General features: G+C 30.7%; 1 protein-coding gene across 2 annotated transcripts; it reads right to left on the bottom strand.

The window, feature by feature from the left end:
• Window positions 1-135: 135 nt before the first annotated feature.
• On the bottom strand, window positions 136-6,183 carry LOC113862827 (ALBINO3-like protein 2, chloroplastic). Of its 2 annotated transcripts, XM_027496057.1 has the most exons (14): window positions 5,764-6,183; window positions 5,546-5,652; window positions 4,734-4,861; window positions 4,281-4,352; window positions 3,844-3,945; window positions 3,103-3,162; window positions 2,793-2,858; window positions 1,922-1,969; window positions 1,583-1,822; window positions 1,416-1,471; window positions 1,170-1,287; window positions 917-1,006; window positions 487-596; window positions 136-380 (listed from the first exon to the last, which is right to left on the bottom strand). In XM_027496057.1, the coding sequence occupies exons 1-14, from the start codon at window positions 6,123-6,125 to the stop codon at window positions 230-232; spliced, it is 1,710 nt and encodes a 569-aa protein (XP_027351858.1). In that variant the 5' UTR covers window positions 6,126-6,183; the 3' UTR covers window positions 136-229. The 2 variants fall into 2 exon arrangements, with proteins under 2 accessions (XP_027351858.1, XP_027351859.1); XM_027496058.1 differs by lacking the exon at window positions 2,793-2,858 and having other exon boundaries at window positions 230-380.
• Window positions 6,184-12,866: the final 6,683 nt, after the last annotated feature.

Below are 12,866 nucleotides of genomic sequence, written 5' to 3'. Positions count from 1 at the left end.
ATTTTTTATATTTATACTCTACTTAATAAAATTTCAGTTGTTTACTGACAAAAAAATGCTCATTTAAAAATAATCGGTGAGTATAAATTATCAGCGCAGATGAAATCTTGGCTGATCAATCATCAACATAATAATAAAAAAAATGTAAACCAAACATGCCACATAGGTAAAACATTGTTGTTTAAACAAATAATAAATGAACACGAATATTAGTAGAAAAAAATTGTATTTAGAGTTCTCTCCTACTTCGGGCTAGATCACTCGTAATATCATCATCTTGTTCACACTGATCCAAGAATTTTTTATAAGCAGGGTTGTAAGCAACAACAAGACGTAGGTACTTTGCAGCTTCGGCCTTTTGACCCGCGTCAAACAGAGTGCTGTATACCCAATGAATCAAATTCAATCCAATGAACAAAATGGAAATACCAGTGTTACAAAGGTAAAGTTTCAACACTAAATTAAGGTAATTAATCTAATTCGTACCTAGCCAGCAACAGCAACGTATCAAAATAATAGCCTTTGCTAGTAGAATCATCGGGCTCCTTCATATTTGCAACCCTTTCAAAGTGTGCCCGTCCTTCAGGCCTCTTTCCCTGCCATACAGAAAATTGAAGAAAAAAGAAAACCAAGACCAATCCTATTACATAACTAGAAGCTTCTAAATTGCCATGCATGACGCTGCTGATAGGAAGGTAATAACAGGCTGGCAATTCAACACCAACTGCTACTGAAACACAAGCCAACTTCCAAAAAATGTTCTTAAGGAGGAATAAAGGTGCAATTTTCATTCAGGTAACAAGATAACTGAGTATCAGGTTTCGGCATGCATATCCAAGCCTTTTTGGTCTCTTGTATCCAAAAATCTGTTCAGAAAAAAGTTTGCTCATAGAACAAATTGAAGTATGTGTTTCACCTGTCGTTCACAGGCAACTCCAGCCCATTGTGATGAAAGAATCAAAAGATCAACATCTTCCGCATCAGTTGGGAGGCCAGCAAGAGAAAGCTAAGGAAAAACCAGAAAATAATTAGGAATTGATGGCACAAACCAGAAATGAAGAAGATAAATGCAAAAGATACATCAGGTTCACAGATGAACAAATATTGAAATTCTAGATAAAACTAGCATAATGAATTAAAAAAAAAATGGAGGAAATATGAATTCATACCTTTGATATTGCACGCTCAAAGTACACATTAGCTTCATTATCTGCATGCTTCAGCAATAGAACCCGTCCCATCAAAACTAAAGCTCGTGCGTATTCAGGGTCCTTATCAAGGGCTAGTCTGTACATGGAAATCATGAATGCAAAGCACCATCAACCAGAGATAAATCTTAAAAATATAAAGTAACAAAGGGTTTTCTTTCCAAATTTTCACCCCTCACTTGGAAGAAACAAGAAAGGATAACTTACTTTAGTAAGGGAATTGCACTTTCCTTATCATTGCTGGATAGAAATGGGATTGAAAGCTGTAAACAAATCAAACCATTGATTAACAACAAATTCTTGCAGCCGATCTGATTTTAATGATATATCACACATGATATATGCTGATTATGCTCATGTTTCTATTTACTCACAGCAGTCAGTTCTTTAGGGGACATGTTCTCTATAGGTATCCTATGCATGTTTTCAAGTGAATCCAGAGGACTTTTTTCAGGAGAAACAGTTTCCTTGGTATCTGCCATTGGACTTTTGTCTGGTAACCCCAATGAAGGAGTTGTTTTAGAAGCACCAATATCCTCAGAAGCTGCTTTTCGGCCATTCTTGTCTTGTAACCCCAACCTTGCGAGGACAGCAGGATGTCTAAGAGCTATGTGCTGCAAAATTTATTGTTTGATGGGTCAACATTACGAGCTATTCTACAAAAGTAGTTCAAACTAGAATAAACTAAAGAAGCACAGGATTTTCTTGCTTACCTGAATGAGGGATAATGAACTATTGGTAACCCAATAGAGTTGGCTCCCCTGTAAGAGTGGTTTAGAGTAAAATATTACTACAACCTTCAGGCTATGGCAAGAAGAGATAAAATAAGTTTACCATATTGTATTGTGGTATATCAATTTGTATTAGGATAAAAATTAACAAAATCAAAGTTAAAAATATTATAAAAATACATTTTTAGAAGCATTTATAGTGTCAAGCAGTGTCTTGATATATATATATATGTATGTATGTATCTGACACAGTTACCATTTACAAGTATCTATGCTTCTTAGGTGAAGTGACAGTTAAGTACTCCGATGTAAAAAATTATGAGTAAAAGTTATAACTGAAAGTCCCCACTTCCCCCTCCCCCGCCCCCCGGTCTTTTTCTTTTTTTTTTTGACAAGGGAAACCTATCTGCAATTCAGCACTATCTACTACTATATTTAAGATGGTTCAAGTTGCCTTAGTACTCCGATTAACTAGCAGAAATCAAAAACAAATTCTAGATTCCTTTAAACTTCTGAAACCGTGCATCTCCACTGCCTCCAGATATCTTGCATGTCAAGATGTCGTGTCATTTAGAAAGAAGATAGCTCCAAAGTGCAGTTTTATTTATTAAAATATGCAGCCACTTCGTCCTTTTTACTTTTATTTGAACAATAGTCTTTGAACTCAAAAATCTCTTTTACATGGTCCAGAAGCATAAAAATGTCATCATCAACTGAAAGGAGAGTTTGAAGAGAAAGTGCACTTTGACCCAAATCTCAACTGATACAAAAATGCCAAAGTATAGTAGAGAAGAAATATGTTATCGAAAAATTAACATCCTTACAATTCAGAACATTTAAGGATTGAAGTTACCTGAGGAATGCAAAAGCCCATGAAAGCTATAGGCAGTGTTAGAAAGTCCAAGTATCGCTTATAATACTGCAGTAACAAAGGCATCTCTCACTTAATGGTGGAATTACTTCATTCTAATTCAATGAATAGGGTAAATTTCCTTATAACACAACATATAAACAACATTATTAACCACTGTTAGTTAAATAAAATGAGCAACTTTATATCACAGAAAACACAAAACTAAAAAATCAAGTATCAACTCCATGTTTTCCCAAGAAGATGCAATATAATAGTAATACATTAGAATTACAAAAGAAGCTAAACTCACTTTGGCCAATAAGTCAAAAATGTCCCTTGTTTCTTCAATCAAAGGTTTCTTAAAGGATACCTGATAAACCAATAAACATAAATTAGTACACAACTACACAGTATATGACCGACTCATCCATTCTATGACAAAGAAGAGAATTAACTTAAGGTGCAATAGCATACACCAAACAAATCCCAAACAGAAAGCAATCGACCCTATTATACATCAAGCTACAATGGGACTAGTATTTTATAGCATTTGGAACATTAGTTATTATACTGTATTTTGTATTATCTTTTTGCTAACAAAGCAACTGGTAAGCCAAGCAATGTAGCTTGTTTAATGAATGAGATAAAAACAAATACCAAGTTTTATTCATTATTACTGGCAGATTAGCAGAGCCAGTAAGCAGACAATTCACATTGGATTGTCTGACTTGATTAATCACTTGATCATTAACCAGTTGCTTTTTGATCCATCAACTTTGCCAGCTACTTTGGCTTAGTAATTCTACCTTTACTATATCAGCCAGCCAAAATATCTTGTTGAGCACTTGGCTCAACTACATCCCAACCCTTATCAAGACGGTTGCTGCCATAGCAGAATGATAAATTTTGATTCTTTTTTTTTTAATAATACAAATCTGCTTCATGTTAAATGAATGAATTCAATGCACACAGACATGGTTATGGAAGTAAGACAACTAGATAAGTAGAAATATAATTTTAAAGTTATATCCTCATAGATTCACTCCATTACCTGAACAATGATGTAGTGCAAACTAGCAATCAGAAAAGGAAAGATGAACCCTGAATAGCCATGAGAGAGTTCTGTTAAATTCTGGAACCATAAAGCACCACCCTGCAGCATATTTAACATGTTTAAATATTCAGTGACAATGAGTGTCTGTGTGCATGTGATGCATGTACCTGTCAACACTCAACACTTTATTATAGCTTCTCTACAGCAATAAATTTTCAAAATGTTGAAATCCTTAACTTAGATGACATCACTACCGCTTACTGTCATCATTGTAATCCTTCTCATCCAATTGAGTCAGATCTTCATGTTAGATATATGCTCATGATGAGGTTTTATTCGTTCATGGAACTACAACCATGTAAATTATGCTCACAAAATGAAGATACATAAAGCACAAACACATTGACAAAACAGCTTGATAGTTAGTGCATTACGCAATCAAAACCGGGGTGACCATCCAATGACATCTTCCTTATGCTAATCATCCACAAGAAAAAGCATGGAACCTGAAGACAGATCAAAAGACCAAAAGTCAAGATTATGATAAAATTTTTGTGAAGCAGCTCTATGATCATGTTACTTTTTTATTCCATATTTGGTTTCTCCTAATTCCTGATGATAAAAAACCAAATTACTTTATCCTGGATCCCCCTCCCCCCTCCCTGATTCTCCCTGTTCTCCAAAAAAAAAGCTTAATTGTGTGAAATGAAAGGAAAATATTTAGAGGTTGTTTTTGGGAGTTTTTTTCATCCTCATCACAAAATCTATGCTTGGTGGTTTCTTTTGGCTGTGATATTATCAGTAAAGATAAATTACGGAGGAGAACAGGGCAAATTCATTGCTGTAGGATTCGTCAGCAATGTTTCCCACAAAGCTAGGTATATCACCTGTACAATAAGTGGTACCAGCGGCCACACATAAGAGGGGCATCCAACTGCTTTTCTCTCCTTCTGGAAGAATACAAACTGACGAATATAACTCTTTCCTGAGAAAGGTGGTGGGAATGGGGGAGGCACTTTAAGAATTGAAGGAACCAAACAAATATTAATAATAATTTAAGTATATGAACTGGATATCAAAAAAATAAAAAAAGATTTCTTGCAAGGGGTTAGGTGATAAGGAAGAATCCACTCTCATTTTCTAATCTCAAAAGGAACAAAACACACTTCAAAGATAAAGAACAGTCAGATGCACAAAAAGGAAATGATGTCAAGACCATGAGGCTTGTGCACACACATGCACAAAGACACAATCTATATGACTGACACAACATTTGCACATAACAGTAGTGAAAGCTGCAATGAAAAGTGAGCCAGTGTAACATAAGTGAGGAAAAAAGACAACTGAATTACTTCAATCAAAGCTAGAACAGAAAATGTCAAGAGTGTAACACTCGAACTTTACAAGATGACCAAATAAACATCCGATGAGAACAACCAGCACTAACAAAGTACTAATAACTTAATGCTAATAAAAATTTTAATCACCAATGGGCATTGTTAGAAAAGCGATTATAATCACAGAAGCTTCATCATAGCTTGCAAACAAGAGACAAATGAATTAACCTCGCAGAACTTTATTTATTTAATTTTTTATTGTTTTCTTTCAATTAAAATTGAATATTTAGCAATATAATAGAAATTAAACATATCACACAAAGAGAAAATGAACTAATTCAAGTCAAACACGTGATACTCACATTTAGGAAAAAATTCTCCAATCCTTTTAACCTTGTGAAGTGTGAAAACCACAGGAAAAAGTAGAACAATTCTGAGAGCCAAAGTAGAGGAAACTATAGTTATCCACCTGAAATTCAATTACTAGATCAACACGAACGTTTGGTTCAGAATTGAAAATCGAACACCAACATAAGTGTTAGAGTGTTAGCAACAAGAATGACGAGACCGTAAAGCTTACCACGGAAATCCAGAAAGATCGTGGAATGAGTCAAGCATCCAAGTCACCGCACGAACGGGGGAAATGGCGTCATCTTCGCCGCCGCCACTGTTGTCAGCGATCACTTTCAGAAGCTCCGAGTTAACTGCCGAGTCGACGCCGAACGAGCTCAGCTCCGACTCGCGTTCGTTGGAAGGGCGAGTCGAGAAAGCGCGTGAGCGGAACGCGTCGAGAAAGGTAAGGGTTGGAGAGTCAGGTGTGGGGGAAGCTGGAAGGAAAGGAGGGTGGTGAGAGAACAGGACACGTGGCAGAGAGAGGAGAGAGAGGGAGGAGGATCCCCGCGCACGGCGAAGATGAGAAAAGAGCGCCGCCGCAGTTGCCATCGACGGCGGAAGAAAGCACAGCGTAAGGACTGATTAGTAACTTTGCTAGCTAGAAATTTGAGTTAGAGCATTGAACGGTTTTTAAAATAAAAATATTAAGAATAATTACATTTAGGGTTAGAAATAGGTTAGTTTTATATAAGTAAAGTCTTAGTTTTATATAAGAATCGTTGAATTAAAGTGTTTTTAAGATAAAAATTTTAAAGTATTGTAAAATTGATTAAGATTATAATAATTTCAAATTTTAATTCAACTAAAAAAGATTTTTTTTAGTTGGACTATTTTGTCCTTTTATTATAAAAAATATATTTTAAATTTGATATAGTAAATTAAGATTTAAAATAAATTTAATTTAAAAATAAAATAAAAATATTATTGAATAAAAATAAATTTTCACTTAAAAAATTCAATTATCAACTATACTAAAATCACATAATATAATGAAAAACAATAACTTTTAAAAACATGTTCACTTAAAATAATTCTTATAAACATTATCATTTAAATATTATAATTTGTTTATTATTTAAAAATATTTGAAAAAATTTATCAATTAAAAGAAAGGAAACATTCAAATCCTTATAATCATTATATGGATATAGATATTTTTTATATAATTGATATACACATAATTGATACTATATCCTATGAAAGTATGTAATAAAATAATCATATTAAGTTAAGCTCTAAGACTCATTTTCAAGAAAATGACTCTTACTTTATTAGCTTTTTTACTCTATGGTTTTCTTATGAACTTTGATACTAATGTTACTTAGAGTACTCCAAAGCCATAAAATGAGTGTATTCGCATGGCATATCTATTGCTCCAATGGATTCATGCAAGATGGAGTTCCTTAAAGCATAGAAACATTCTACATAAGAGCTAAATTTGATGAATCAAAACATAAAAAAAAGTCAAGGTGGATTTTGAATTATCTATAGAAGATCTGAGCATGTACATGTAGAAAGAATATCTTTGTAGATTTACACGAAAATTATATGCATTTTAAACTTATTTGTTCTGAGTTTTTTTTTTTATAAAGATCAGGTATTTGAATGTAAAGACTTAAATGTCATTCCATGTGATGATAAAATAGTTAAATATATCTTTGAGAATTTTAATATTGATCCTTAAATTGAGAATACTAAAGAAATCTTTAATAATACTTAGTATTTATATTGCGACCTAAAGATCTCATTGAAGGATTATGAGTTGTGGTGTTCTCCAAAGAAATTCACCATAATAATGAAACTTCTAAAGAAATTTATTAATTTTAAATCAGAAATTAGGTAACATTTAGGAGAAATGGTCTCCTTAAAATTATTGATCTTAATAATAAAATTTTCTTGGTCAAATTTGACAATACAAAGGATTATAAGCATGCTTGACTTATCCTAAACCATTAGCTTTTTATTTAGAGATGGAGACATTTATTTAGCCCAAAAAACTATAACCTTAGGAAGATTAGTGCTTGAATTGGTGTCACTAACTCTTTCTTAAAACTTTATAATGAGAAGTTATTGTGGCAGGTTGGTGCCTGCGTAGGATTAATATTGAAAATTGATCTACACACCTCTTCACTTTCTAATTGCAAATTTGAGAAAATTTACATAGAGATAAATTTAAAAAAGAAGTTGATTCCTTCTTTAAAGTATGGGGTCAAGAATTTAAAGTAAAGCTCAAGAGATTGCATCTTAATTGCTTTAAATATAGGAGATATAAGCATAGATAAGAAATCTACACTAAAATAACTAAACATAATCAAGATAACAAAGATAAGATCACATAGCTAGTTCTAATCTCAAGTTAGTTGTGTAAGATGAAAAGTCTGATAATTAAGTAAACTTTAATAATGAAAAAATTCAAGGCATAAAGAAGGGAGTACTATGAAGAAGCATGAGCAATTTGACCCTTGGATGTTAGCTAAAAACTAGTGGGTTGCTTTAGCATGAATCATCTACTCTTAGGTAGGATTATAAATATATAATACTTATTCCAGGTCAAATATGCATCATAAAAAAACTGTTGAACATAAATTGTTGTCTAAACTTGGGAAAATAGGTAGGAAGAAAGAAGATAACCTCCATTTTAAAGATTTGTAAATCATATAATGATCTTAATAGTAATCATAGAGATGATGATGATAGTGTAGACAATTTGCTTCTAATGTCCAAAATTTAAAAGAACTTTAGGCCAATAATTTGTATAGACACTTTATTTAAGATCTATTGGTTTTAGACTAGTTTACCATTGAAAAATTCAGCATATTGTGTATAATGTTCCTACTAATAGACCTCCAAATATTAACCCTTTTGGATTGTAATGCTAGTAGATCCTAACATCCTAAAAATGTTGCCAATCCTCAACCTTAGTTTTTTATGAAATGCTTATTTTGTAGGGGTGCATGGAGTAAGTCTTTTTCTAGGTTGATAAATGATTTGATAGGCATTTATAAGTTAGATTTTATTACTCTATTTAAGCCTAGGATTAGTTTAAAACTGACATTATTATATATATAAAAATTAACCTAGATGGATCGATTAAGGTAGATGTTGGATTTTCATAAGAGATCTAGTATTCCTAGAATTCTAAGAGAGTTAAAACTTTTGTTTTAAATAAAACTAAATATACCATTCACTTAAAAGTTAGTAATTATGAGTAGAATGATTGTATTCGAAATATTTTAGTCCTTTGAAAGGGCTAAGAGCAAATTTTTAGAAGGAGTTGATTCAATTTAGTTCATCTATCAATGTTTCTCATGCTTAGTTGAAAACTTTAACTTCATTCTTTATGAAATAGAAAAGTTAGGAGGTAAATTTGCTAACCTTCACCAAATCAAGGAATTTGTAGACTATCTAGATATTTGTAGTGTGCAGGATTTGGGATTTAAGGTTAACCTTTTCACTTGGCAAGAATAGATAGGATTGTGCAAATGAGCCTTGATGTCTTATATTCCATAATAGTTCTCTTATACATATTTTTTAATTAAACTCTGATCATATTACCCTTTGACTTATAATTAGGGATAGAGACACCTTCAAAGAAAGTGGCAGCCCTTTTAATTTTTTTACTTCTTAAATTTCTCATAATAATTTTCATAATCAAGTTAGGAACTCTTAGGTTGCTTCTGGCTCTTGGACTGATAATTTGATTAGATTTAAAACAAATATTTTTAAGTGGAATATGTTTATTTTTATAACATTTTTAATAAGAAAATATAATTATTAAATAGAATTAAAGATATTTCTTGCATATTAGCTTTTGATGATAACTATTTTCTCAAAACTTATGAATTCATTGTGAAAACAAAATTTAATTAAGATTCAATGATGATAAGAATGCATGAGAATATGATTCTTCAAAACTCAAATTCATTGTTTTTAATTATTTTAGGCAAAATTAATATTTTCGCCCCTTAAATTTAAGGTAAAATTTACATTAGTCCTCTAACTTTTTTTTTATTCAATTTAGTTCTCAAAGTTTGTTTTTTTCCCAAGTTAGTCATTTTTATTAGTTCTATTACATGGCTTAACAGAAATGTCCTAGGTGACGCTAACATGGCGTAATGACGTTTATTTAATTCAACTTGAAATTTTTTATTTAAAAAATTATCCAGATGGCGTTGACTCCTCCATTTTCCCTTCCCCCTCTCCTACTCCAGCTCTCCCACCTCTTTCTCTCCAAACCCATCAGCTATGTCTCTCCCTCCCGCAGCTCTCATTGCCCTTTTTTGCAGCTCCCATTTCCCCTTTTTGCAGCCCCTTCCCTTCACGTAAAGTGAAATATTCCACTACTTCTCTCTCTCATGAGTGTCACAAACGATTCAAACTTCTAATCTTATGTTGCCCATAACAATTAAATTAGGATCAAATAATCTATGATCGTGAAGGAACCAAAAACACAAAATCAACCACAAGAGAATTGAAAAATTTATTGGAAAATTAAGAGAGAGAAAAGAAAAAAAATTATTCTTGATCTTGTTTGAGCTTGGATTTTGGTGTTTATATTTTTAAATTATTTTTTTTTTCTATTAGGGCGTCTGGGGTGGTGCCAGAATATTCTTTTTCTTCTTAAAGTGTGTTGCTTTAACTTTGAAACACTAAATTTGGTAAAGTGTGCTCCCTTTTTCCATGAGCTGGGGCTTGTGAGTGCAGATGGATGTGCCAAAGTTGGAGCTTTTTTAAAAAAAAAAAATTTGGTAATTTTTTTAACTCACACGAATTGCTACAACTTAAGGGTTTGTAGTTCTGCAATAATTTGTGTTTTTTTTTTCCCTTGTGATGGAATTTACTTCATGTTTTTCCATGTTTCAATTTCTGTGTTTAGGGTTAGGAGTTTTCATGTTTTGTTGTACAGAAAAGGGAATCGATGATTTGTCAGTGAGAATGGTGTATAGAAAGTAACAATATGTATGTTAACAAACAGTAACATAGATAAGAATGTCTAGTGGGTTGGAGGAGGGAAGGATGATAAACTGTAAAAGGAGGAAGGAAATGGGAGGGAAAATAGGGCGTGAGGAAAAAAAAAGACTGATGGGTTTAGGAAGAGTTGAAGGAAAATAAAGGAAGGACGTTATGGGAGGAGACATGGGAAGTTGTGGAAAGGGCAAAAAAGGGTTGCAGCCTAGTGGGTTAGGGGAAAGGTGAGGGAGCTACAGGAGGAGAAAGAGGAAGGAAGGATCTGCGGGAAGGAGAAATTGGGGTTTTAATAGAGGGGAGACAAGACTAATGGGTTTGGAAAAAAAAAAAGGTGGAGGAACTGCAATAGCGAGATGAGGAAGAAGGAGCTGCAGCGGGAGAAGAAAAGAGGAGACGAGAAAGAGAAGTGGGAGATAGTGCCACTTAGACAAATCTTACTTTTTTTTAAAAAAAAATTTCAAGTTGGATTAAATAAATAACGTTAGGCCATGTCAGCGCCACCTAAGACATATCTGTTAAGTCATGTAACAGAACTAACGAAAATGACTAATTTAAAAAAAAATAATTTTAAAGACTAAATTGAATAAAAAAAAGTTAGAGAATTAAAATGAATTTTACCTTGAAGTTAAGAGACAAAAAGACTAATTTTACTATTATTTTAATTTTTTTTTTATATTTTACCATAATGTTAATCTTCACAATATTAACTCTTTCTTCACCAGTTACATACTAAAATAAAGATAAACTTTATTATAGACTTTTCATAAAAAAAGTTAGAACTTTTCTTTTTAACATTGAAAATTTCAAAATAATTTTTTTTTCTCCTTTTATTAGATTAAAAATTTAAAATGTTTAAATTATTGGTTAATGAATAAAAATAATGTTTTTAATTAAAATTTAGTAATATATTTTAATATGAATTTCAATAAAAATTTATTTTTAATTATATTTTTAAGAAAAATGCCAACTTTAATTTTTAGTGTTGATTTGAAACAGCTAAAAGTAAAAGTATTAAAAAAATTATTACAAAAAATATTTATTGATTTTTTATCATCACCTGTTTAAAGTCACACAAAAAATAATTAATAAATAATAAATTTTTATTAAAATTATAATAATTAATATTATTAATGTATTATTATTATTATTATATATATATATATATATATATATATATATATATATAATGTCATTGGATTCATATTAAAAAAACAAACAAAAAATTATTACATAAAAAAATATAAAGATGTGAAAAATGTTATAACATGTGATAATTGTTAAAAGGAACTTTTTAAAGTAATTCAGTAATTCTTTTTATAAAATATTTTATAATTTTACAATTTTATTCATCTTTAATAAATAAATTTAATGAAAACTTAAATTAAACTAATAAAGATAATTGTTGATAATGGATGAGGTTAAGTAAAATTGTAATATTATAATTTTTTAAAATTAAAAAATTTAAATAAATTTAATTACTTTTATTAGTCTGTGTAATTTAATTTAAAATATATGATAAAAAATGATAAAAAGAGTACTTTTTAATAAAAAAAATTATGTTATATGCTTAAAATTAACTTTTGAAAACTTAAATTGACAAAAATAATATTAAAATTAGTGTTCTAAGAATACTTGTTAACAAAATTTTAAAATTTTTAACTTATTTTCTATTTGTGTTGTAAACTTTGTTCATTTATGTGTTGAAAAGTGATATGCTAAATTTTATCCATTTCTCAACATAGTAAAATAAGATGTTGAGAGGAGGTATTAAAAACTACAAGTCAACACTATTAAGTATCAATAAATAATGTAAAGTAGTATAAAGTAAGAATGATCTAATAAATTTATGATTCATAACTTTCAAACTTTAAATTTAATCACAGTAAGAACTCAAAATTATGGACCATACTTATGTCAATAGGGTAGATTATGCTCCAATATGGTCTAAGATCTATTTACATATTCTTTTAAAAATAATTTATATTTTACTTTTTTACCGTCTTAATGACATAATCATAATAGATAATGGTTTTTTTTTTTAAATCAATTGTTAGTTTTGTTGAGAAATAATAACCCATTATGAAAATACATACTCACTCAAACAGAAATGATTTTGTCTTAAAAAAAACAATAAATAATTCAATAATATGCGGAATAAAATATTTTCTTTAAAGACCACAAGATGTTAAAAAAAAAAAAAAAAAGACAATCGATCTTTTAAAACTAAAGTTAAAAGAAGATATTCTGACAATGCACTAGAACAATGCATTCGTTGCTACTAGGCACCTAAATTTTAGTGAATTAGTATTATAATAATAAGCT

Source organism: Abrus precatorius, unplaced genomic scaffold (assembly GCF_003935025.1).
Source record: "Abrus precatorius isolate BTA unplaced genomic scaffold, Abrus_2018 Scaffold3, whole genome shotgun sequence".
In the NCBI taxonomy this organism is placed as follows: domain Eukaryota; kingdom Viridiplantae; phylum Streptophyta; class Magnoliopsida; order Fabales; family Fabaceae; genus Abrus; species Abrus precatorius.
Note: the sequence above shows the minus strand (reverse complement) of the source record. Positions and strands in the feature narration are given on the sequence as shown.